We start from the raw sequence: 27,363 nt of genomic DNA, 5'->3' as shown, positions 1-27,363 counted from the left end.
GTAAGCAGGAGACTTATTCCTAAGAACTACAGGAAAGCTTGAATTGTGACTAAAATAACTTTCAGAGATTTTTCACATAAAACAAATGAACATAAGTCCTTTAACTTTAGAGTATATGCACCCATTTACACACGCTATGGGTGAACCCTCCTTCTCTGAACCTCACTGAATCAGGCCATAAACTTATTCCTAACTTTAAATTTGTGAATACTCTCACGGACATACATTGGTCTATTGATAAATTTACAATTTTATATACACATGCTTTAAAAGTTTTACTTAAGTCACTTTCAATTTTTCAGCGTTCAAACTTTTCCAATTTCCTAATGGTGCATTTTTTAATATATTTTTAAAGCAACTTACAAACTGGTAAAGATTCGAGGAGCCACAATATTTTGCCTTATAACCAGTACCATTTGTATATACTTGAATGGCAAGGATTTCATTTTGCATAAGATGAAAGAAAAAGCAATTTGCAAAACAAGCTCTATTTCACTGTGATGTCTTTATAGCACATGCCATGGCTACTTCACCACTTTTATGCAGTACGTAACACTGCATACTAATAACGCAGGCAATTGAAAGCATACAGTAAGACCTCCTTTTTCCACAATACACAATACATGCAGATACTTCTAATAGGTGTACAAGGTATTTTCAGTGGTTTTAATTTTCTACCTCTCAGTCAGATTCCAACACGTCTAGGAAGCCTAAACTCCCCTTGCTCCTCTGCTTCTGTGTTAAACTGAGTGGCAATACTGAGCACTGCTAACATGTTTTTTCATTTGAGTAGTAACCTTATATTCACTTGTCAGGTCTAAAATTAAAAACGTCAATATAAAACTATTTATTAATTAAAATTGTCAGTCGTCCACTACAAATTAGCTGTCTTACCCAGAGTTATACCAGCTCCCTCCCCTCCATAGTGCTCACTGTCTGGTCAGACTACTTATCACTGCTATTGGTGATTATTTTTTGTAATTTTTCACAACAAGCCACTTGGGTAAAGCTGCTGATTACATCTTCACCTTTTGCACCTTGGTTGCAATCCCAGCCTTCCCCTCCTGGACCTTCCTCCGGATCCTTAATTACTGTTCCTCTTCACAGCTCCCAAAGCCCACAGTCATTATTTTGGTTTGAGCAGCACCCACACTATGCTTCAAAGATACATTCCTGTTCAAAAAAATTATCATCTATATAATGGATTTTCACACTTGAACTCCAAACATGTATCAAAAATTTATGATGTCCTGCACTCCTGACCCCCAGCATTCAGCCCAGAAGTGTTTTCACAACCATAAGTGACATTACAAGGTAATAGATGCGAGTTTGGGGAGGGAGATGAGAAGAGCAGAAATCAAGTCATTTTTTTTCTCTCCGCAGACAATTCCACTACTGGCACTATTAAAACTAACCATAAATAAAAAACATGGAACCTGGAGAAATGTTTGTAGGTACAAGGTGTCCAGGGGTTTTGCAGCCATACGCTGGGGTGTATTTTCACCCCTGCAAGGCACTGGCCACACGGCACCCTGCACTGGCCACCTGAACAAGGGTTTGCTCCGTGTCACCCACCCAGCCTCTTCCACAGGCATCTTTGGCAGACAAGGCAAGCCAAGACAGATATCCAAGAGATGAGCAGGGCAAAGCACCTCTTGGAGGTGCCTGTTGCTCTCCCACAACTATAAAGGAAGCCTCAGTAATTAGCTTAGAATAAACACCTTTTTTGGCAGGTAAAAATAGTTGAGACAAACCCCAGTCTTTATCTGTGTCTGTCTTCCCATCCAGAAAACTAATCACGTTCACTTTGGATGGAGCACCAAGTTAAATCACTGAGATGTAAAGCGCTCGGTAACAGTTTCCTACCAGGGAGTTCAGCACTTGTTTCAAGAACAACCCTTTGGTAAGAAAACAAGGCAAAATTGGAGATTCCGAGTGAAACGGGGGTATTTACAGGGTGGTCAAAATAAGAGTGTAAACTCCCAGAGGAAGGGACCACCTTTTTCTTCTGCATTCATGTGGTATCTTGCCTAGATGGGGGCTGTAGACTCTAAGATGTAGTCACATTACACATAATAAATAATACATTCAATGCCATCCTTACTACTGCAATTCTTCTTGCTCCAGAATTCCTCTAGTCAGACCAGCTTCACCCCACAAGAAGATGGGAAATGTTACTGAAGACAGACATCTCAAAAAAGTAGGTATATCCACAGCTCTCTCCTGGGTTAATCTTAAACCCAAAACCTGTCTCCAACTTCAGGAAAGAACAGCCAAAATCAAAGAATAAATAAATAAATCAAGAAAACTTTTCTAATGGGAAAGGAAGTTCAGTCTTGGCAATCAATAGAAGTCAGGGAAACCCAGTCTTTGCAAAATTGTAAGATGAGGTGAGATGAACATTGGACAAGAATGTCCTGCAGTGGATGCTGTCCTAGGCAAGGGCTATACTAGCCGGTTTTTGAAATCCCTCCAATCCTATTTCCTCCAACACCTGTGATTCCTCTGGGGAAAAGCATAGGGGAAGCACTTTCTGCCTCACCCACCCAAATAGCTTCATCAGACACAAGGCTCTTAATAATACAAAAGGCAGTAGGAGAATTCAAACAGACACAGAAAGCACAATCTGGGCAGAGATGCACAACAAAGTCATTTGGGTTTAAACGAATTAAAAAAAATTTTTTTTAAAAAAGAGAGAAAACAACTGAAGCCTAGCTTCTCTCCAAAAACTGCTTCTAAATCTAAACTGTCCTTGCAGATGACTGGATCACATCCGAGCTGCCTCCAACACTCACAGTGTAACAGTGTTTGTCCTTTCATTAAAGGTCACCATTTTCCAGGCTACTGAGTTTCTTTGCACATTTCTAGATCACACTTAAGCTCTGTTGCATTATACACATTTTTCCTTCACAGGGGTTAAATGAGGCAACCCAGTTTTATCTTAGAATAATGCAGTGGTTAGGGAAAACCACATCTATCAGTCAGCATGGTTAAGCAGGAAGAAATCTGGAGCTGGCTGTTAGTGAATTATTTAAGACAAGAATAAGGGCAGACAACGAGCGAGCAGAGAAATGGAAATACTTTGGCTTCCAGAGAGTACGGGTTTCTTAACCCCGTAGCTTTCCCATTTTTTTCTACATTTCTGTGACATACACAGAATTTAAAAGATAATTAAAAGGTAACATCATGTGCCTTACATTGGCCAAATTGATCCCTAATGCATGGAGCTGCATTTTAGAGAAAAGCACTCATAGCAGCAGTTCCTCATAAACTATGAAGGCTGAATGGGCCATTTTTTTACCTTTTTCTCAATGTAAAATCATCAGAGAGCAATCTGACATCAGTGAAGATTCACTGGGTTTAAATGGGGACCCCTCAGAGGTGGGATGTGTGTCCATTCACAAATTTCCATATGAGAGAGAAGTATGGGAGGGAGGAATCACGTCTCCAAGCCTTTTCTGGAAGGACACAACAGGCACCCTGTGAAAGTAATGTTATACAGCAGCACTCTTAAATATTTATCTCTGATGATCTTGGAGCTCAACCAGCTGAAGCTACCAAGCAATATTAGGTAGTGTTTATATACAACAGCACATAAGGCATTATGTTAAATTTAAAGCTGCCTAGCATCAACATACCTCGTCTTGCAAGATCTGCTACAGCATCTTTAAGTGAAAACCATGGCTTCTGTTCTTACACATTTCATCATTACTCACACTCCCCTGTTCACTACCATGAGAAAACAGTTTAGGAATAAACCTTAGTCAAAATCAGTCACTATATCTTTCTTCTTAGCATGATTCCATAGATAGTCACAAATCTGTAATGAACTTGCTTTTAAAGGTAACATACACCTCTATAAAGCTTTTTCATTTCCCACAAGAGTTCTTAAAATATACACAGAATACAGGAAATCAACATCAATGCTTAAAATCCAAGTGCAATGACATTTACAGGGATGTGGCTCTGAAGCAACCTTCTGAACACCCTCCTTTACAGCAAACTGGTTTGCAGCACATCTCACCTGAAGATTAATGCTCTCCATCACAGTCTATCAACAGCATCTGCTGAACTGAACACAGCCTTAGAAGTTCAGCACTAGACTTGAGGGTCAAGTTCATCTTTGATATAATCCCATGAAGCTCCCAGAGTTTCATGTATGACAACTGTGGCCTTTTATGTTTTTCTGAAGGGGTCACCAGGTATGTGACAGCCAAATAACATCACCTGCATACGTGAAGCTAGAATAGTGCAAAAACATCTGAGGAAAGGATCTCACCACCTGAGATAAGAAAGCAAATTCCTTGTGACATCTGACAGAACATCGTTCAACGCTCTTTTTCAGCTCTTCAGCTCTTGAAACATGGTTTAGAATACCATTAGCTGATCCCCTCCAAGATAAATATGTATACATCTCAAATTTTATCTTTATCTCTCTGTATATCCACACATACGTGAACAATACTCAAGCATCTGAATTACCGCTACTTACTAGACAAGCCTGAGGCAGGAAGCTGTTCACCCTGGAGATACTCCACATGCCCTCGAGGTACTGCTGAGCTTGGATGGTGACCGAGCTCAGAGCGCCGCTGAGACCGCTGGGGGCCACCGTGACTTGAACGCTGGAGTTGGGAAAGCTGCCCGTGCCTTGAGACCACCCAAGTCCCTTCTTCCTCTCTGCCCCAGAGAAGAGATTTGGTGACTTTCCAGGCTGCCTGCCCACCTGCCCAGCAATGAGTGGCAGGTCTCTCTGGGAAGAGACAGTAACCATCCTGGGTACCACGCTGGTCACTGCCCCGGCGCCGGGCGGGAGGTCGGGCATCTCCGGGTAGCTGGCTTGATTGAGGGTGTGCATCATCTGAATGGCTTCCTGCTTCAGCTGATTCAAGTGAGTGGCACAAGTTTCGCATCTGCTCTCTCCTTCATTCCTGTTTTTCTGTAAATAGTCAGGCACTTGAAGCTTGTCAAAAATTAAAGCTGATAATCGTGGGTCCTAAAGAAGGGGGACAAGGCAGAAAAAACATACTGAGTTAAAACAATGCAGAAAGATAAAAAGAAAGAAAAAGACAAAAGTTCTCTGTGATTTGCTCTCTACCCATGGAAGTACTATAAAACTGTTCTGTAACTCTCAGCTTTTTTCCCCCCGAATATCCTAAAAGACTCTCAGGTCACAGCAGATTAATAACCTATAAGTGAATTCATTTGTATGAGACCCAGCATGGAAATTATCATCAGAATTAAACAGTGGAGCTGTGGTGTACTTGATAACTACTCATTCTTCTAATTAACTCTCCTTTGGAGACATCTAACATGCCTGCGTTTCCCATGCTCAGGAACAACGTTAGCTGAGATGCTGACCCTACAAATATATAATGCGCTTCAAAGGCATACCACCACCTTAAACCCAGGAAAATTAGACTTTAGAGTATTTAAAAAAATTGGTGCATGACCTGGTAAATGTTTTGTTGTCCTCACCCTCAGAAATGATTAATCAAGTGGCATAAAAAACAGTTTACATGGTGCTGCCCACAGCTGGCTCCTCTGCTAGCAAGGACCGTTATTTCTGATCTTTGCAACCCAGATGGTCGCAATATTCCCTTACGCTACAGTTGCTTTGATGAGAAATAGATTTGAGCCTACAGCCATGTGTGAAGGTGTGACAATGGGCACACTAAGAAGCTGATTTAAAAGCAACACCTATTTTGTTTCCACAGAGCAATTTTTCTGCCCCTCCCCCTTGCTAGTTCATTTTAAGGCTGCCCAGACATTTTAAAACCCAGCTCTGTGTTTCCAGTTCAGAGATAGAGTTACCTATCTCCTGAAACACACAAACACCTTCCCATCCCAAGCCTGCTACTGTAAAGATTAGGCAAGAGATTAAATCCAGCCCTGTTGTAAACCTGCTATGAAGAGTAATGCTGTGCAGTAAAACTGACCCAACTTCACACACTCTCGTTGAGCTCTCTAAACAATTAAGGTTTTAATGAAATCACAGCACAGCCAAAGGTTTATTTGTATAATTATTTTAAGTGAAAATATTTAATTTGCTTGTTAATAATGAGGGCACACAAAGCTAGTAAGTCAGCCATCCAACATATGCTGGGGGTATCCCCAGATCAGTACTCATTTTAAAAAATGTATTACTTCATGCCAAGCTGCAATTGCTCTCTAGGAAATGAATGTCCTATTAGAAAACTAACTAATTCTGGTTTTAATTACAACACACATCAATAAAACTCTTTTAAAAAGTCTTGGCACTGGTACTTTGGCTTTGCTTATTATTCTCTTTCAGCTGTGCTATTTCCCTTTGCTCTGAATTCAGAAAGTCCTAAAACACTGCCTAACTTCTGCAGCAGCAGCACAAAATTTATCTCCTTTTCAGCTGCTGGACTACTGCAATAGGTTTCAATCTATCTCACAAGACACTGTACGGTGTTGATAGAAACCATTGTGAGTATATCTAGCATCACATCATTCAGCAGCCAAAAGCCATTAACAAAAGTTGCTTTTTCCGCAGTAATCTAAATTATTGTTTATTTACTGACTTAAAAAAAAAAAAGGTACTTCTCAGGTTAAGGAAAGCTACTCCTGCTGCTGACTGAACAATAAATTGCATTCACATTAGTGAACCAGTTTACAAAATCAAGTGAAAGGCACTGTTTCATTTTTGTCTCTTCTCTCTTTATTGAGGTTTAGATCCTGGTAAAAATGCCTTTGAAGTTGCACCATTTGCTTATCCTCATGAGCAAGAAAATTCTTTCCCCCAAACCTCTCAGAAGACGATAATATTAAATTAACAGATATTAGTCAGGAAAAAAAAAAGTAATTAATATTTTAGAAACTTTTGTCTAACCCTTCAGCAGAAAGTGCTATTGGTTAGACTTACAAAATATAAAAAATCAGTGCTGCGAGCACTGTTAAGCCTCAGGCAAAACAAAGGCCACGCAGTCTATCTCCCAAGAAAAACAAACAGCACGGCACTCCACAGAAACCTTTCCAAGGGAGAGCCCTCTGAGCAAATTCTTGCCGAGGCTGACACACAGCATCTATTCAAACAGCCCCAGAAAACGGCACCTTCCAGCGCCGGGTGCCCCATCCGCGGCCAGGCACATCCCTGGGCTCGCTCCTTTGATCCAAGTTGGGCACACAAGGAAGCACCTGCAGGTCCCGACTGCGTGAGCCTCATCTGGCAATGTTTAAAATTGCTATCAAATGTCAAAAGTTTCACATAAGCAATTAAAGCGAATTACTAGGTGAAACAGGCTTCTCATTTAAAAGAAACGACTTCTTTTGATGTAAAGAAAATTAATGACCCCAATTCTAGCTCCGTAAACACAGTTTACAGTGTAAGGCAGATCAGAGTCAGGCCTGTCTTACAGTTACAAGGAAATCAAGTGGATGCCATATTAAAGGGGGGAACAAAAAAAAAGAAAATTAAAAAATGTTATTTATTTAGAAAATTACACAGAGCAAACCATAAAAGCACATGGTATGCCAAATTTAAACCTTCTAATTCATTTATAGTTTAAAAAAAAAAAAAAAGGGCAATCTCATTTCCAGTGCTTGTATTTTGCCAAGCGTTTACAAGGAGCCTTTTAACCCACTCATCCAGCCTCTGTGATCCCCGGTTTGCATCTGTGGCCATCCTCCTCCAGCACCTCACCAAGGGCCCAGCTGTATAGTTAGATTACTTTTATTTTTCCACTCTGTGTGACAAAAACACCTGGCTAATGGTTGAGCGTGAAGGGCAGAGGAAACACAAGTTACTGTTAAAAACATTAACCATAACTTAAAAGTTAAGCCAGCCCCATTAAAGAGGTTTTACTACCCGGTGACAATGCCTGGTCCTGGGGAGCCCCCGCTTCGGCAGCTCGCACCCTAACCAGGCTGGGGTGGAAGTTACACTCTCATGTTTTACAGAGGGAAGAAATAAAACTTGAGTGACCAAATGTGTTAGACGCACACGTGGGAGAGGGGGAAGCAGTTAAAGGCATCCTTGTTACAGCTCTGCCGGCAGAGAGGCAAGACAGACAAAGACGGTGTGCAAGTCGCTGGGGAATTGGCACAAAAATTAAACATACAACATACACGCCTTTATTCCAAACAGTGCTCCAAAAACAAAGTAGTCTGCTGTGCTACAACGAAGATGACTCCCTTATTCCTGCACAGCATAAATAAACTATGCTGTCTTTGTCACACCTACTTTCCAAATGCTGTTCTTACCTTCTGAACAAGCAGGATAAGCAAAACGCTGTGACGCTGTAACATTCACAGCTTCCCCCCCACTACAGAAACCAAAACACTAATTTCAGTCTCAGCTTGTTATCTTTTCCATACAAATTTTAGATATTCAAACATCACAGATTGTTAGAAGAGTAAAATAAATGGTCCCACTAAGGGCAACTACTCTGGGGATCCCAGCAGCTCCCAGCGAGGTCAAGGCACGAGATAATTACACGTACTTCAATGAGGTACTTCCTCCAATGAGGAAGAATTTTCTGAAATGCCTGAATTTACCACTGTTTTTCAGCAAGCGGTTCTTACAGACACAAGCAAGCTTGCAATCTGCTGCTGGGAGATTAAACACGGACGTGCAAATCGCCCACATGAGGAGGAGCACAGGGACGTGGTCTGCAAGTGCTTCCAAGCTCAGCCGGGCAGGATGGTAAACTTGGGAAACCGAGATTGCGCTCCCGCTAGAACACAACACCCATTTAGTTCAACACCAGCTGCATTTAGCCTGGAGTTTGCCTTCAGGCTTTCTCTCTGAAACCAGGAGTAGGGAAAAGGAGCTCAGATTTGAAAACACATCCAGCAACATAGAAAGAAAGAAACAGTCATTTCTATGATTCTATGATTTTAATTCACGCTACCCTCTCTGATGTATATCTCAACTGCTGCATTGCCTCCCCATGAAACCAGTGAGGACCAAGCAGGGTTTCAGCTATGCAGGTAGCACCGATGTGCTGCATGTGGGGCACACAAACCAAACCCACATCTCACAAATGTAAAATACTACGGCCCTTGAAACTACAGACATACTCAAAGCAACTGGGATGTGGCCAAAGGCCAACAGCTCTGAAAAGCCCCTCTACAGCTTAGGCACCAAAATCATAGCCAAGTTTTCAAAAGCATGGAACACCAAATGACCTTGCTGGAGCTGAACTCTTTTGAAAACCTGAAGCAGTCTGTCAGTGATATTGCCCTTAAAAAATTAGATTATTTTAAAATTTTAGCTCAATCTGTAATTTCCCATGTATTTAAAGTTTGCAGTTAGATCATTTGTTTAGTTAACAAGGAGTAATAGAGAGCTTTTCCATTGAAAAAAAGAAACAAATATACAATCTTTAAATCTTACCTGCAGCTACTGACTTGTAACTCCCAAACTAAGCAAGAGGAGAGGATGCAGAAAAGCATCTGGATTCTCACTTAAGAAGTCCCTGAAGTAATACCCACCCATGTGTAACCTAATCCTTTCAGCGAGGAACTATCCACAGAGTGCGACCAAACGATGACGAACAAATGATGAAAAGTCAAATTGCCAACAACCGTCCTCAGTAATTATCTGCAATTCTGCCTGGCACTAGTTTCTGCAACGCAAGTGTATCTGGAGCAGTATTCTGAATTAAATTAAATTCTTGATATTAAGATAATTAAAAAGAAAGAAGAATAATCACTGAATGTCACACTGGAAGATATACTTAAATACAGACCTAGGTAAACAACATTTTTAAAGGATGCTTTGGGAGAAAGGAATGTACTTTCCCAATGCAAAAGAATCAATGTTAATGATTTTTTGTCTTAATTGTCTTTCCAGATTTCTGCCGTGCTGCTTACAAATTAGTTTTTATCTTACATGACATTGTGAAATACCCACTAATATCTTCTATATTGACAAATACTTTGAAGGCTGATGCTTGCTTTCAACTATATAGCAGTCATTGTCAGAAAAAGAGAAGAAAAAGAGAACACTATACTCAGCAAAACCAGAGACTGCTCAATGTAATCAAGGAAAAAAACAGTGCTAATGGTTAATTTTTTTTTTTTTTTTGAAGAAAAGTTTCCAAGTAGCTGACTTATCTCAAGGGAGTGAAAATATGAGCTGTAAGTCTTCAAGTAACTCATGTTGTGAATTCATTCATTTACTGACCTAATCTTATCAGAATATAAACAATCAAGGAAAAACAAACACACAAAGCTTTCACAAAAACAGAATTCACCAGAAGTCCCACCTCCTGAGGGTTAAGGGTATCTGGAACTTGCAGTGTAACTTTGCTGTCCTTGAAAACAGCCCCCTGAATAAGCAGGAGAGCAATCCACATTTCCAAAGTGAGCAAAATGCACATGCATTAAAGCACAAATAGATACGTTTTTAAGGCCAAAATCCAGCCGGCCTCCCGTCCTGAATGTCTGACTAGCTTTAGGTGGAAGATTAATTTAAGCCAATGGACTGTGGTCCTCCTCCCATGCTGTTCGCTAGCCGGATTTCTTCAAATCTCCAATCCCATTATTCTGTTTCTAACCACAACCTCAGGTACTACACACAGACATATCCCACTGACTCTACCCAGCTGAGACTCAACCCAATTTCTTTTCATCTTCGGCATCCCAAAGAGTATGAAAAAAAAAATCTGAGCACATTTTCTTACTTACTTTATAAGTATACTGCATCTCTTTTAAACAGCGCCCATCTTTCTAACAAAAGTCAAGCAATACGATAAATCTGCTAAAAAACGCATGACCCCACACTAAAAATGACTGCAGCGTGTTTAGTTATTCTGCAGCCTCCACTGAACTCTATTTATTTCCATTTCCTGCCCACTTTAATGTACTTCAGTGGCCCGCAGTAAAGTTAAAGCAATAGGTGTCTGTCATAAAGATGAATAGTGCTATTGGAATGCATAATACAGTGGAAAGAGGAAATGAGAGCAATCTGGTTTATTTACATCTCAGACTCCCATCAGCACCTCAACCCACCTCCCAATGGTTTCAGCCGCCTTTCCTGTTATCTTGCTGTATAGTCCCCTGCAATGATTTGGCTTTTAACCTCGCAGAACCAGAGGGTATGAGCTGATCTCCCAGATTTGCGTTCATGAGCTGGCAGAGTATTGGAGCAAACAGCCATGCAGTGTGTTTAGTGCAAAGAAAACAAAATAAAGGTAGTGGTTGAGATTTAAAATAATTAAAGACACAAACAAAACAAAAGACCGCGAAGAGATCTGCTATCACAGTTAAATTTAGATCAACACACAGGAACCTGACTACTTCTGAAAAACAGTAATTACTGTATCACAAAATATTACTTTTAATCTCCTTTCTTTACGATCTAATTAAACAGATATTTTACTTGCCTTTGGAAAATGTTTTTCTTAATTTCATTCAATTTTAACATTTGGTGTATTCTATAAACTACGCATCCAAACTAGTATGTAATTTTGTGCTTATTTTTAATAGTGTATGACTTCATTTAAAAATGATGACTTTTAATTTGCATGTTTATTGTTGGTTTTAAGTAATCCTTTAATTTTCCCTCTTGGGTATGTGGCTTACTGTAACTTCACAATGCAAATTCAGTACTGATTTTGTTCATATGAAAACACTGTCTTCCAACACTCTTTTTTTCTTTCTCTCTCTCTTTTTTTTTTTTTAAACCTTCATCAAAATGTTATCATTTTGAATAGCAGAAAGCGTTTGGGGAAATAGTTGCATACTCATCACCACACAATACTTTGGTGTCTGAAAAGCCTTTGTTTGACTATTACTTTCAGAAATAGCCACTTAGATGAAGTTGCCTTTCAGAAATTCAAACAAAAACTTTTGATAGAAATTAGACACTTATGTAAAAGATAAATAGCTTTCCATCCTTAATTATTTCTTCCTTGAAACCAGAGAGTAAATTTTGGTTAGCCTATGAGCATGGTAAATCAGATTATAGAAACTCTACCTATTAGACTGCATAAAAAGTCACAACTTCTCTTTCCTCTTAAAAGCAAACTGAGTGCTTCTGAAAAGTGTTAGAATGACTACTCTGGAAACCGATGCTCGCTGATACCTTCACCACATTGAATGCCACCTACTCCACATACAGTTTGAGTTCAGTCAGGCTGCTCGGCTAACACCATAGCTCTGAATTTCAGCATAGGGATGAAAATCAGAGCACAGCACCCACTACACAGAAAACATGCTGCCTTGTCAAAATGCCTCAGAAACATCAAGTCTTAATACCACTGTATTGGAAACAAAAGGATGTTTCCACTATTACACTTATTTAGGCAACAGCCCATGTTTTCAGAATGACAAATTGCAATGGTAAGCCTTGTGAGATGGACCGCTTCACTCGGGCCAGAGACCAGCAACCCAGCCCAGACAGCCCAATGAACTAAGACAGGAGTAATGCCCCAGATGAGATCTTCAGCATGTTTAGGTGATCATAACTGCATTTGTCCCAGTAGAACCATGCCCCTTTGTATCAGACAGACCTTTAATGAGGGAGTTCAAGAATGTCTGGACACCAGCCGCAGTGAAAGCAACTCTGGCTTACAAAAACTGGATAGGGAAAAAAAGTGCACGGAGCACTCAGGACATCTGTATACAAACCCTACAACTCTTTCAGTCCAACCATCTGAATCCAATTAAAAGAACGCTCAGCGGCAGAAGTTAGGGAGTGGACACATTTTCCAAACGAACATCATTAGCATAATGTAGATTTAAAATCAGCTATGAAAACCAGTGCTTGGCATTGGATCGCACCCTCTTAGTGTCTCTTTCACTTGCTCATTTTTTCAGTTATTTGTTTGGTAAATGAATACTTGAGGACCGTACAGAAACGATTTAGCTTTCGCAACCAAAGGGCTGCCCATTGTGCACTCCACTTGCAAGCTACAAATTGCTGCATATAGGGCACAGTTAGCACACCAGGCAGTCTGTCTCCAGAAACAAAGTGGATTACGCTTATTCTTCATCTTAATTAAAGCTCCACTGCCTCACCAAAAGCAGTTTTTGCCACTGCTTCACCAAAAACTGAATTGTTGGCTGAAAAATTTTGGGTTTACATCTGAATGTAAGCAGTACTGTAGTGGGTTAGAATTTTTCCTTTTTCTCCTTGCTTGGACTTAATCAAGAAAAAAAGAAAAAAAACCCTCTAAGCAGGGATGAACAGAAAAGCAACGATGAAGTGTATTTCTAACTCCTCAACCACAAGCAGGCCACACACTGCCTGAAGAGTCTGCTCTAGTTCCTTTGCTTACTAGGTGGCACATGTGTGAGACACCACCTCCCTCTTCCATCTGTTCGTCCCACGTCAGAATCCCTCTTTAAAATGGATTCTTGGGTGGCTTTTTTTAATACCACTCTTCAGCAGAGGAACTTCAGCAAGTACCTTCACAAATTTGCCATCAACTATATTTTGGAAAGTGGGGTCCTGGCGCCTCCAGTATCTCTGGACTTGGATGGAAGTAAGGTCCATGGTTTCAGTTAAGATGCTGGTGCATAGAAGTAATTGACCTCATCCTGCTGGTCCCATCTTCCATTAAAAAGATAAATATGCAGATCCTAAGGGACATCTGCAGGTGGGGGACATTGCCCAAAGAATCAAATGATCCTCCTATGGAATCTCATTAGGGTGAAGTATGATCTCAGCCATATAAACAGCAGATGGAGACAGACCATTTGCGGAGCGTCCATAGGACAAAAAGCAGTTTAGAAAACAAGCATGTTGTGGGAAGTTCAAAGGAGTGTGGTTTATTTAGTTTAGAAGAGAGAAAACTGAGCAGAGTCCTCCCGTACACAAAAAGTAGTTACAAAGAGACCGGTGACCAATTACTTCCTGTATCCACCTGGGAAAGGAAAATAAGAAATCATGCTACTTTTCAGCAAAAAACACCTTAAGAAAACCTGTTAAAGGTGAGTGAATACTGGCAAGTGCTACAGAACGATGTTGAGAAATCTCGTTCCTTCATGACAGGTTCTGAAGAGCAGGTGAGAAACATCCATGGGAGGTGATCCAGAGACAGGTGATCCCATTTCAGTGGAGGAAGCTGGACTACTTTTTAAAGATCTGAAGATCCTTTTCCAGCTCTACATTCTTATGATCCTAGTTTTGGAAAGATGAGTAATACATCTGTAGACAGACTTGTTGCTTGGGTTCAAGTGCCACACACAGACAAGGAATATAGACTTCAAAATACTATTCTCCTTAGATGACTATTCAGTAACCTACACTATCTTGCTCACAGCAAGTTTTCCAACTTGCATCATTCCTGTATTAATTCCATGCCTCTTGTCCCATTTGTGACCCTCTGTATCACCTTGAATAATTCTTCTTTTGCCAAATACTCACAGTCCATCACCGTGATACCCAAAACATTCTTTATCATTAACTATACTACATATATATTCCACTTTCAATCTACCCTTACAGATAAAAAGTACAGAATTGTTACATTTCATTCCCTACAGGTTCAGGGGGTAACTTTAGGAATCCAATTGAGATGCCTAAATTAGATGGTGTAAGTCCAACCACTCCTGTCTGCCTATAACATTCTGGAAATAAACATAATCAAGATTGATTAAAACCTCAGAAATGAGAATTGAAAAAAAAAAATTAAAAAAAACCAACAAAACAACAAACCAGAGAGTACTAGTTGCATTACAATAACTAGACTATCTCTTTGCAACAGTTCAAAAAAACCTCATTGCAAAGCCCACTAAGAGGAGCTCTGAAGGAATGCAAACTAGTCATTCCAGATTACAAATGGAAGACATCTCAGGTTGCTGATGGTACACCAGAAATGTTTGTAACAGGATGGCATGAGAAAGATGAATTTGTAGCTATCTGCAGGCTTATCTGTCCAGATTTTTCTAGAGGCTCTGCCATTAACACATTACACAGCATCTTCAAAAAAATTTTCTCAGTAACCCTGTTGTTCCTCTGACCCTGAGACATTTCTATCAAGTTTTCAGGAGTAACAAATAATCACCAAAAAAAGCTATGGTTTCCCCCAGATACCCACACAAATGACAGATGGACAGAAATATCAAAAACCTAAATATATACACTGAACAAAGAACGATAAGGACTAGTTACTTAAAGAGCTCCTGAAAACTTAAAATAGCCTAGTGTGTTCTATGGCTATAATTTACTTACAGACTTCTCCTATTCCAACAGTTTCTTTAGCTGAGAAGTTCAGCACCTAGCACCACAACATCTTGGAACATGAACTAGTAGCAGTGTCATAGTAAGACACTATGTAGAAACATAGCAAGAACAAGATTATTATTAGTAGTAAGATACTCTTGTTGCTGTTTTTGTTGATCCTGTTGGTCTTCAACAGCCATTACCTGAACAGTATTAGATAATCCTTATCTACAAAACAACTTATTTCTAATAGTCCTATGTCAGATCAATCAATTGCTTTGCATGAGAGTACTCTGGCTTCCCAGGAGACTACCACTTTTTGCAAGTTGGCTGCTACCTTTTGACTGTACAGTCTTGTAACAAGCCTTTCAATGGCTATACTGTATCATGAACAATAAAGCATGTATCCAGCCTTGAACCCGTAAAATACCTGACTGGACACCAAAAGGCATTGTACATTTTCTACACGACCTAAATAACAAGCAAGAATTGCCTTTTTTAACCCGCTCTCCTTCGTCTGCCCAGAAAATCACACTGGTGTGTGCAGGACAACAACAGTCCTGTGATTAATACCCGCCTGTAATCCTTATGGCAGAAATGGTGAGAAGCCCTGCAGTGGTCCTACGAAACCCCCAAGCTGTGCAACCTCTCCCTACCCAAAGGGCTGGTGCAATCAAAGAGGAGCAACTCCCTTTGCCTAAGGTCTCTCTTCTACAAACATAAATCAATGTAGTTATGCCCACAGGCAGACAAAAACCCACTCCACTCATGCTCACAGCATCTTGAAAGCCATATTAATAGGGTTTATAAATTCTGCTACAACATGGGATATAAACACATTAAACACATGGGCAGAGTGAGCTTTTATCTGCCTGGAACACACATACATGTAGACATGCCCACAGATGGCTGGCTAAAATACCTCTGTAAACTCTTTCAGGCTCCTCACCAGGAAAAAAAAAAAAAAAGAAGCCTTATCTCCTGAGACACAGAAGCAATCAAATACCTGGCAACAACTTTCAAAACCCTGCGAGCCAGATCCTATTCAAACCAGCAACTGAGAGATGAAAGGCTCTAGCTCGTCCTACCAGTCACACTTACAGGGCTCTTAAACATTTACGGTATCTAATGTTGCTTCTATAGAAATTCCACAAACGTAGACAATGCCTAACATCATAGGATACATTTATGTTTCCATTCAGTTGAAGGTACTACATAAAAGGATGTTTTTATTTTCATTTGTGTTCTGGGACCTTGGAAAAAGAAGCTGCCTCCTCACCTGCTGGGAAAGGCCAAGTACAGAGGAGGAAAGGGCTCTTTTAAGAGGAGAAATTACAGCCCCAGAGTGACACCTGGGCTCTAAAGAAATCCATGGAAACATTCACACTGAATGCAAAGTCAGTATTTCCTCCTCTAAGTTCAAGCATCCCCATTCCTAACTTCAAATCAGCAATAAACTCTTTCACCAACCTGCCTCTCTATTTCATAAAATGCCCATGAAATGCATGTTTGTAGTTGTTGTGTGATGAGTTAAGTTACATCTTAGAGTGCAAATTTCCCCCATCATTTTAAAACGAAGTTTTGTGGCAGTAGATAATGTGTCAAGTTTGCAGTAAATCACTAAAAAAAAATATACATGCTACCCAAGTTGCCTCATTATTATTATTACAGATGTAAATATACCTTTAAAACCAGCAAACTGTGTGTAACCATGCCTTGCTAACATCCTTATAAAATCTGACAGCTTGTCAAACAGCTCCCATTGTAGACAGTGCCAAAGCCGTTCTACAGATCATTAAAGGCCTGTGAAGATAACCATCTTGTCCGGCCTCCTGCACATCACAGCCCTGCTAATTTCAGCTAGAAGAGGCAGTGACCCTGATAGGCTTATTTAATGAAAATAGATGATGCTTTAGTATTTTAAGACACACTCACTTTTATTTGAGCCCACGTATCTTCCAAAGCCACAGTACTTCTGAAAGAATCATGTTTTTAAAGTACAAGGTATATGAATAAAAAACATATAATCAAACAGACAGGGACAGCACTTGAGGTGACGTAAATCCAGAGCTGACACACACTATTCTTTGCTCCTGGGCCGGTTTGTATCCACTGGGCCAGAAACTTTACTCCCTATGGTCGACTTGAGAAGTCCAAGTGGTTGACTCCAGGACTCTCAGCGCTATCCCAGACACTGACGTGTACTGGTAATACTTGATTTACACTTGCAGCTCTAGTCTCAGAGAAATCCATTATGCAGGATATGCTCAAAGATGCGTGTTTTACTTCACAAGACTTATGCTGTGATTCACAGGGAAAACCTGCACAGAAGGCACAGACTGGGATGTTATTGCTCCAGCTCCAATCAGCAAATAGTCACTGAAATAAATTAACCTCAGCATCTCATGGAAGTCCCTGCATGAGGAAGCTGGGCAAGATTTATTCAAGACCACAATCTCAGGAGCAATTCATCAGAATCAAAGGTAAGCCAAAAAATAAATAAATGAAAATGGGACCAGCTAAAATAACAAAGCAGCACAGCCAAGGCAGCAGCCACGTGACAGCCAGAGGCATCTCCAGAGCGATCAGAACAACTGTCCACAGATCTTGCCAATGAGCCAGATGCTGCTGCTGGAAGAAGGCTTGTGTTGATATAAACTCAGAGATGCGAGATGCTTAACACCAAGAGCAATCAATCTTCACGATTTCCATGTGGCTGCCAAGCTTCACTATTATGCCACAAAGAGATGAAAACAAACTTCATAAAACACACGTAGATTCTACATGACATCAAACTCCCCCCGCCCTCCCCTTACTACTCACAAACCAGCTATTTGGGTGTAGCTATAAATGACCTGATGCTTTTCCTGAGTTAACAACAGAACCAGGAAAGAATATAGTTGGCTAAACAGTTTGCTGCGCACACACTGCCAGAAAACCAATGAACTTATCATACTGTATAGGAAATTCCCATCTTCCACACCAATTAGTGACCCAACAGTGATTGATTTTATAATCCCAAACTTGACCTACAAAGTGGCTTCCTCTGGGGCCAACTTTCCATTACCCAGCATGTGGAAAATTGCATACGGTCAGTGCACCACGAAAACCAAGGAAAAATAAGTGCTATTTAAACCCCAATTCTACCATGCCTCCACATTCTTGCTTTCCTAAGGGAGATGCACTTTTGACAGTTACTTCCTTTCCCTGCCCCAACATCCTATCTCCACCATGCACCAGCTGGGCACTCAATCAAAACAGAAACAACAACAGGAACTAGCAGCTATTCATTACAATAGGATCAAAACATTTCTAGGCACTAGTGCTCTGCCAAGTCACTGTCCTTGAAGACCCTGCTGCAATCCACTTCTTCCCTCCCATCGCAGACACCATTACTGAAAGTGGCTCCACTTCAACCTGAAGCACCACGTATTAAAAATCATGGCCTTTTAATCAGAAGCCGCTCGGTGGCAGGCAGTCACATCTCAGAACTGCAGGAGGCAATGAAACTGGGCAGCAGAAAGGTGAGAAAATTAACTGGCCAACAACACAGGCCAATGTTTATCCTTTATTTTAATCAAGCTACCATTAGCTCCAGTCTATAAAACCAGAATTGCACTGCACACTAACTACCAGCATAATCACAGAAACCACACTGCAATATGACTACTGGACACTAATTATATCTTATAAAGAGTTAAAGACAATCAAGTACATGTAATAAAGATTTATATGCAGTTTTCCACTGACCTGGAAACAGCTTCATACACTAATAAGTTAACATTACTGCCAGGAACAAAGCAAACAGTTACATCTACATGACAAAATACATGGAACACAAGAGCCAGATGTTGGGTCCTTTCATCAAGGAAGCAATTATTTAATTCCTAGGAAAATATTTTCTCTCTCTTTGCTCCATCAATACATAATATTGCTCATAAAAGATCCAGTCCTGGCTCCATGGCCTGGTCTGGGTACAAATCTGCAGTATTGCACAGGGCCATGAAACAAGGGTCTCCTTTTCTCTCCATGGAGTTCCTTCTGGCCAGTAAGCACAGGGCAACTGGAGACATCCTCAGACCGCGTCCACATCTCCCTGTTCCACACACAACAGCGCAGACCTCAAAGTGGGTATCAAAAGAACCTGTGCCTCCCTCACACCTCTCCAGGAAGGCTGGTTCTCCATGGGTGAGCATAACAGGGAACACCAGGGAGCTGCCCACACTCTCCATCATACCAGGTGACCTCAGCTCCCAGACACAAGGGGTTCCTTGGCCACCAAACTAACGGCTCCCCACTCCAAGCACCACTGAGAACTGCTGGTCTTTGGTGAGTCATTTTGGCCATACCCTTCTCACCCGTTGTCCTCCTCCCAAATGACAACAGCCATCACCTCTCACAGGTGAACACCCAATAGCCACCATCAGCGGCCACCCAAAGATCATAGAACAGTTTGGGTTGGAAGGGACCTTTAAAGATCACCTAGTTCCAACCCCCCTGCCATGGGCAGGGACATCTTCAAGCAGATCAGGTTGCTCAAAGCCCCATCCAACCTGACCTTGAACACTTCCAGGGATGGGGCATCCACAACTTCTCTGGGCAACCTGTTCCAGTGCCTCGCCACCCTCACAGTGAATAATTTCTTCCTTATATCCAATCTAAATCTACCCTCTTTTAGTTCGAAACCATTACCCCTCGTCCTATCACTACAGGCCTTGGTAAAAAGTCTCTCTCCATCTTTCTTATAAGCCCCCTTTAAGTATTGAAAGGCCACAATAAGGTCTCCCTGGAGCCTTCTCTTCTCCAAGCCAAACAACCCCAATTCACTCAGCCTTTCTTCACTGGAGAGGTGCTCCAGCCCTCCGACCATTTTTTATGGACCATGCTCGGCCTTACCCCAGAGTGCTCACAGAGACAATAACGGTAAATATTTACACGCTGGTCACATCCATAGGCCCAGCTGGGTCTAGGCCCCCCTGTGTCAAACTCGCAACTCTAAAGCATTTAATGATTTTACCAAAAATCACAAATTACACAGTACTCTACACAACAAGCAATTCAGCATTTTTGCTAACTACACTATGGACATCGTAACTGATAAAGCACACCCCTCTGCAAGGCTACTCTGAGGTTGTCGCTAGATAAAATAGCCAGACTCAGCCTGAAAATACCGTATGTAAGGTACACTCCTGAACAAGGCACAACAGATAGAAGCACTTAATAAACAGATCCATTAACTAGGAAACATCCCTGCAGCAATTAAAACTTTGCAAAGTACTACAATCTACACCTGGTTATTGCTCTGACATCTGCTTTGGTTTTCTGTGTGTTTGTAAGTTGGACCAAAGAGAAAGATAATTGAGTTTATGGACGTATCATGACAAAAATGACAACAAGGTACTGTTAACTGTTCATGAAAAATGGCATAAAAACTCAAATAAAGCATGTGTACTGTTTGAAATGCTTAAAAGTTACCGCATTTTATAATGAACCATATACAACCAAATGGTGTTTCTCCTATTGCTGAAGCATAATTTTATTCTGAACTAAGGTTCCCATCATAAAATGAGAGGAAATTCACAGTCTGAACACTCGCAGTTGTGCTGAGCACATTTTTAGGCATATGGCAATTTTATAATGGTCATTGGGGATGAAGAGCTAAAATTCCATTGCAGGCCCTGAATTTAAGATGTTTCACATAAAATTGCATATCTCAGGAAACAAATAAATTGTTAAGTGTGCAACCTCAAAACGTTACAGCCAATATTCAGCATATGTAAATCTGACTACCTCAAAATATGGATGCTATTTTCAGTACAAGGACCCAATTACTTTATAAAGGGTCCAAATAAGTAAAAAAAAATGTCTGAAGGCATCATTAAAAGAAAACAAATATAATGAGATCTGTCTTAACTTTATAAAGTCTGAGTTACTTCGACATTATGCAGCCACAATATGTGATCCAACGTTCCCAAGTAAATGCCCTGATTACTATTGTAAGTCTGTCATTTAAATAGTTCCTTCCTGTTTAAAATGTAGAAAGCCAAATGCGTTTTCCCACCACTAAGCATTGTGTAAGACTCCTTTCTCTTCCAGCAAGCTGGCTGAAGATGGATGAGCTTCCAAACTGATATCATTTTTAATTACGTGTTTTTGACTCATTACTAATTTCCTAAACATGTCTCTAATCTTGCAGTGAAATCTCTGAGCGCAGTAGGTGTATCCACATACATCATGCTCTAGAAAATTAATATGAGATAATGATCAGGGCTGCCATCACAACATAACCTGAAACAAGCAAGATACACTAGAGGTGATACATATTCGTTAGATTCTGATCTCAAGTGTTTCTGGAAAGCAGCTGTTAATGGATAGTTTCCCTCCCTCCTACATCTTGGAGCCACTAACGCAGTTATTGGGGTCTGGGAGAGGGAGATGCTTCAAGCAACCTCCCCTTTGTACTTTCCACCAGGCAGTTACAAGCTCGTGATGCCCAATGTATATTCACCCCTTCACCCCCTTACCCTAAATACCCCACCAAGAAGCACCGTTTGCATAAGGGAGCCATGATCATCTGCTCCTCTACAGCAGATAAGCACAGGTATCCCCGCTCCCTCCTGCCATCAGGGTTCCAACAGTCCCCTCCATCTAGGACAAGGTCTCCTGGTGGGGCTGTACTCTCCAAAAGCACAGAAGGAGAGCAGAAAGCATCAGAGGTTGCCGCACCCACCAAAGAGGTAGGAAGGCACATGCCCACACACACCTCATGCACCGAAAGGGGTCACCGAGCAGCTGTCTGCATCAGATGCTCTTTTGGTGGGCAGGAATCAGGACTATGTATAGACCCGTCAGCTTAAGTCATCCAAGTGCCAGCCAATTATGCACACAGAATCTCTCTCATTCCTCAGGTACCTCTCACTACCTGAAAGTCATTGCACACCTAAACGTGTTGTAGCGTTCTTTCACCGTTAAACCAACAGGGCAAGACGGCAACTTTTAGGGGAAAAAGAAAAAAAAAAAAAAACAAAGAGCAACTGTCACTGGGCTTTCTCCCCAGCTAAACACATCACATACTAAATTCTTAAGGGACTGATGCTTTCAGCATACCAGCTGCCTTCTCGTCAGCTGACACTTCCCAAATAAAAGAGGAAAATCCTAGGAACTGTTCAGAGTGGCTGACATTTAAGGAATCAAATAAAGCAAAACAAGATAAATCACAAGCACTTAAATAAGTTTATATCTTCTAAGTGGTCTTAAAATATGTCACAAGTATGACTGCCCACTTAAAGAAAAGGGATCACTGCCATTTCGCAGTCAAAAACATGAAGGTAGAGACCGATTAGAAATATAGTTGAAGTATATGCACCACATTAATGCACATAAAAACCAGTGCATATATAAGGAACACCAACAGGAGGGCTCTGGTATAAATGCATGCAACTCACTAGTCTGTAATCGCATGCTGAGCAAAATGCATATGCTAAATGGGGTAAGTATATCTAAAAATGTAATGCTAGCTGACTTGCCCTAAGTCCCTAGGGAAGCCTGTAGCACAGACAGTGCGAGTAGGCTGGAGTTGAGATGTTTCACTGTACTCACATATGGTCCTATGGAAGCTGGCTGACAGAAAAATTACATGATTTCGCATTTTCTTCTCAAAAAAAGAGTCAACAATTTCCCAAAACTGCTACCAAAATTTCATCCTGTTTTTCTACCTGCTGTCCATCTACTGACCAAGATCAAAAGCTTTAAATCCAGCCTTGACTTCCTCAAGAACTTGATGAAGAAATTTGACCTCCTACGAGAACACTGGTTCTTCTTCAAAACAAATACTTCTCTTCTACTAAGCTTCACTCATTCAGCAAAGGGAAGGAAAAGCTGGGGGATGGCCCCATTTTCTCTTTCCCACAGCATCTTGAAAGGACCATGAAGAGGACAGGTACAAACTCAAAGCTTCACCAGAGCTTTGCTGTGCACCACCCAGCCCCTTGACTGGAACCAGCACCCACATTGGACTCATGATAACGCTACACTGTGCAATACAACCCTCCACCTCAGGTGGGAATTAACTGACCGCTGAAGTCAAGGCAAGCCTTTCAAGTGACTTCACCAGGTTATGACTGGGCTCCTACTTCTTTTTAATTCTCATTAGCATTTGCTGACAACTCCTTTACAACCAGAGGGACAGGTTCTTTCTGAGAAGCCGTTTTGGCTGCCCCAGCTAATGCCTGAATCCACAGACTGAAGCAGGTCAGATTATCTACATGTATCAAAGACAACATTATGCTTCATAAGCTATTTTTCTGCTTCAGTAAGGAGTAAGCACGTTTTTATTTCTTACTGTTTACCCATTACCTCACCAAGTGGCATTATTGTTAGTCTTTGAGGCTCTCCTAGAATAGGAACATATAAAACAGGATTTCCTCCAGCTCTGCATACCTACTTACTCCAGAGTCATTAATGACATAGGACTGGATGGAACAAAGACTTAACATCAAATGAGCATTCAAAACAGCTGGGAACAAAAATATATCTGCCTGGAACACTGCATCTCTGCTTTGTGTTTAAAAAAAAAAAAAAAGCCAATGAGGCACAAATTGGCTTTAAAGACCACTTTTACAGGAATTTTTTCATGAGAAAAATGGAAGAACTAAACACTTGCATGTGGGACATGTATCCCAGTGGGCTCCAAATTAAGTTTATAGCAGCTTTTACACAGCAATCTGCAAATCAAATTGTCCTTTTTACTGGAGATCAGAAGTCACTTTACTGCTGTCAAAAGGAACTCTGCAGAAAAGATCCAAGTCCTGCACAAGAATCCTCCAAAAACCCAAACCAACTACATATTGTCTTCCACGTGATTACAAGCGATAGCTGAAATATCCAAGGGTAGGTAACACTGCTCAACTCTGAGATTTTTAAAATACCTCTAACCAATATTTTAAAGAAAACTTATAGATGTAACATATATATATGTAAGATATATGTGCATATATATGTATATATGTAAGAAAATGTATGTATATATGTAAGAAAAATAGAAGCAATACTGCCCCAGGATTCATAGAAGTTGATTCCTCAGGTTGTTACACCGTTTGGGTGTCGGATGGGCACATCTGTTAGAAGGACTCATTCCCCTGACGGAAAGTGCTTCCCAGCAGAGCCAACGCCGCATGGCAACACGCACCCCGCAGGACACGCTGCTGATAACCCAGCATTAAAAAGCAGCACACCCTGCTCCCTTCTCCCTTCCCTCCCCACCATTCCACAGACAGACATGGTAACTCAGGATATTCTTTCATTTGAGGCTACCCTGCAAGCACATCTCCCCTGAAAATTAACAGGAATTTGGAAGAAAATTATGGGCAAACAATGAAAAAACAAGCCAGAGGCTACAGACTGTCCATATAATTACCCTATATAAGGCCAAAGTGGGTAGGACATGGAAGAAATAACCCAAAAGCTACAAGGATACTGCTTGGGTTCAGTGCTTAGCATCCAAAATTACCTTGGCAATCTCTTAAAAGACCTCCATACCGGTGGTGTACATAAAAGCAGAGGCAGCCAGCAGGCTGGGAGAAGCACACAAGCAATGTAAGGATGCTTGAGGAGAAACACTACTGCTCTGTTTAACGCTATCAGCTCCTGCCTGCCTGAGGACATTTCCTACCTCTACCTACAAACACAGCGATTCCCCAACCATTAAGTAAACAGCCTTTGAAGATAACGAAGCTTACTCTAATCTCTCACTGATGTCACTCCTGTATTGTACTCAGCTATAAGACTCCTGGGTTAACTAACTCCTCTGTAAAATCAGGATTACCATAACTCTTTGCTCGTGCACAGACTTAAGGAATCCTGTCGAGGTACAGAAAGATGCAGATTTTTCACACAGTGAATCTACATTTTTTCTTGTTGAAAAGTCATAGACATTTTTCAGCTCACTCCTTTAGATGCAGGTGAATCGCTTCTGTACCATTATGCTTAGTGAGATGACCTTCTGTACCAGACCTTTTACCACTTCCAAAGACAGCAGAAGTACAGCCTTTAGTAAGGAGGGGATGCCCTGGACTTCTTTCCAAGACTGGCAAACGGGGCTGTTGCTCCAGTGGCAAGAAGATGGACTTAGCAAGAGGAATTAAAATGGAAACTACAAAAAGAAAAAATAGAAAAGTAGACATCTTCCAATGCATCTCCTCAGAGAACAATGCCTTTGTGTTCTCACTTGTGTTCTCTTCCCAGGGTCAAGTGTTTATTCTGCATTGCAGTAGCTATCTACTCCACACTTTTCATTGCACCCAATCCTACAAAAGTCAAGCCCTCCCACAGCAATAAAAAGCTCAGGGAAGAACTCAGGCTGGGTCAGAAAAGCCAGTCCTGCATATAACATATCTTTCATGTCATCAAAAGACTTGGCAATAAGAAGCTGAAACCCAACTAAATTCTTACAGCACAAATCAGAGCTATTTTGCTCTTGAGCTGCGTGTGCTTAGAAGCAGCCATGACTGGAATAATAAAAGGATATACAGCACGAATCTGCAAAAAGGGGCTCAAGTTGTGGCTGAATATACACGCTCAGCGTCAGTCCCCAGGCAATTTTCTTTTGGAAAGTCTGAATATTATCAGCCTGGGTTGTTTGCCTCTTGGATAAGCTATGTCTTAGTTATAACGAACAGATCCTGGCACTATTTACGCACACACATACAGGTGATTACATTCCCACTGAACAGAAGAATGAAGAGGATGTGCTGGCAAAAAGAAGACAGAGGTAATGATACCTACACAGAGAGACGGATTTGGAATACAGACATTGACCCAGTTCTGCAGTCTGTCTTCCTCTTCATTTCACCAGTGTAAATCAACTGAAACTACATAGCGCCAACAGGCTTCATTTTCCACCTGTTAACAAAGGTTTTCAATTCCACTGTCAATAAAAGAACCACGATGCAAACTGTTATGAAATGAAAATCCAGTGCCATATGTAACTGAAGACAGAAGAGAGACATACAGCCAGATTCAGGACAACATATTGCTGAAAATACTCTTCCCTAAATCCAGTCATGGATCCCCAAAGGGTTATTACCAAAGACACGACTACTTTCCACTGCCAAACACCCCACTGGGAGCCAGTAAGGCCATAAGCTGAGGCCAGCATGTTGCTACTCATGATCAAACTGGCAAACGCTGAGCACAAAGTCCACCTTCCCATGCAAACATCAGAGAAACCCATTCACAACCTGTGTTTCACAGGTACAAGATGGCAGGCTGAGAAACTCTCTAAATCACACAAATATTTTTCTAATCATTTAGCTCTGTGTGGAGGTCTCAAGTTTTAAACACAAATAAAAAGTGACTTTACCAGAGACCAGTCAAGCAGCAGTAAGACTGCACAAGGTGGCAGGTTAAAGCATCTCATATTTATAAGAGTATAAGCATGAAATTCAGAAAGGGCCCCCAGGGATCCCAATGCAAGACATGAAGGTGTAATTAAAAACCATAAATCCATCAAACGAAAAATATGTAAACTTAATACATTAACTCATATATTTTTCTTCCATGACCACATTTGTCTTACTCTACACTCCTTTGGAGCCTACAAATAAAAAATTAACAATATCAGAAGAAATATTTCTTAATATGTGGAATGTGAATATCAATAATAAGTGTTTTTTTACTTTATTCTTACAGGTAATTGCTGAAAGAAGCTCTCAGCAGACTGCTGAGACTCTGCATATTATAAATTACTTCAACTGTATCTCCTCTTTACAAAACCCACAAAAGGACAATATCTTACAGTGTTTCCGTGCCACTCAATCATCCGCACAAAATTACCCTTGTGCGAGCTTGTTGGAGGAATGTCAAATGTACTTGCCTTTCTTTGCAACAAAATCTTCAGAGAAAGACAGAAAAATAGCTCACTTCTGCATTCACAGTTATACAAGCTACACTAACACCTGAACATTTTAACTGGAGATTCTGGGTTTAACTTTATATTTAATTACAAGCTACAGGCAAAATAGTTACAGGCCAAATCCTGGCCTGTGTTTCACCCACAGCATAGTTTTCAAGATATCTTACAAAAGCTCTGCAGCACCTGTGGTTCATATTAAGGCTAAGGCACTTAGCCTTTTCTTCTAAAAACTGGTATTGGGGACAAACCAGCCCTTCCATCTTCCGCCCACCTACCAGAAAAGGAGCACCAGCACTGCCCAGAAATGACAGTGGCA

The 27,363-nt window shown here is 40.9% G+C and overlaps 1 protein-coding gene across 2 annotated transcripts in view; it reads right to left on the bottom strand.

Annotated features, from left to right (window-relative positions):
* KIF26A (kinesin family member 26A) overlaps positions 1 to 27,363 on the bottom strand; it is a 101,659-nt gene that overhangs the window by 62,849 nt on the left and 11,447 nt on the right. For both annotated transcript variants that reach the window (XM_075503698.1, XM_075503699.1), the window contains one exon: positions 4,493 to 4,993. In XM_075503698.1, the coding sequence (XP_075359813.1) occupies positions 4,493 to 4,993 (501 nt within the window). The remainder of the gene's footprint in view (positions 1 to 4,492; positions 4,994 to 27,363) is intronic.

The sequence above is a fragment of the Mycteria americana genome, chromosome 5, assembly GCF_035582795.1.
Source record: "Mycteria americana isolate JAX WOST 10 ecotype Jacksonville Zoo and Gardens chromosome 5, USCA_MyAme_1.0, whole genome shotgun sequence".
NCBI classification, from domain to species: domain Eukaryota; kingdom Metazoa; phylum Chordata; class Aves; order Ciconiiformes; family Ciconiidae; genus Mycteria; species Mycteria americana.
Note: the sequence above shows the minus strand (reverse complement) of the source record. Positions and strands in the feature narration are given on the sequence as shown.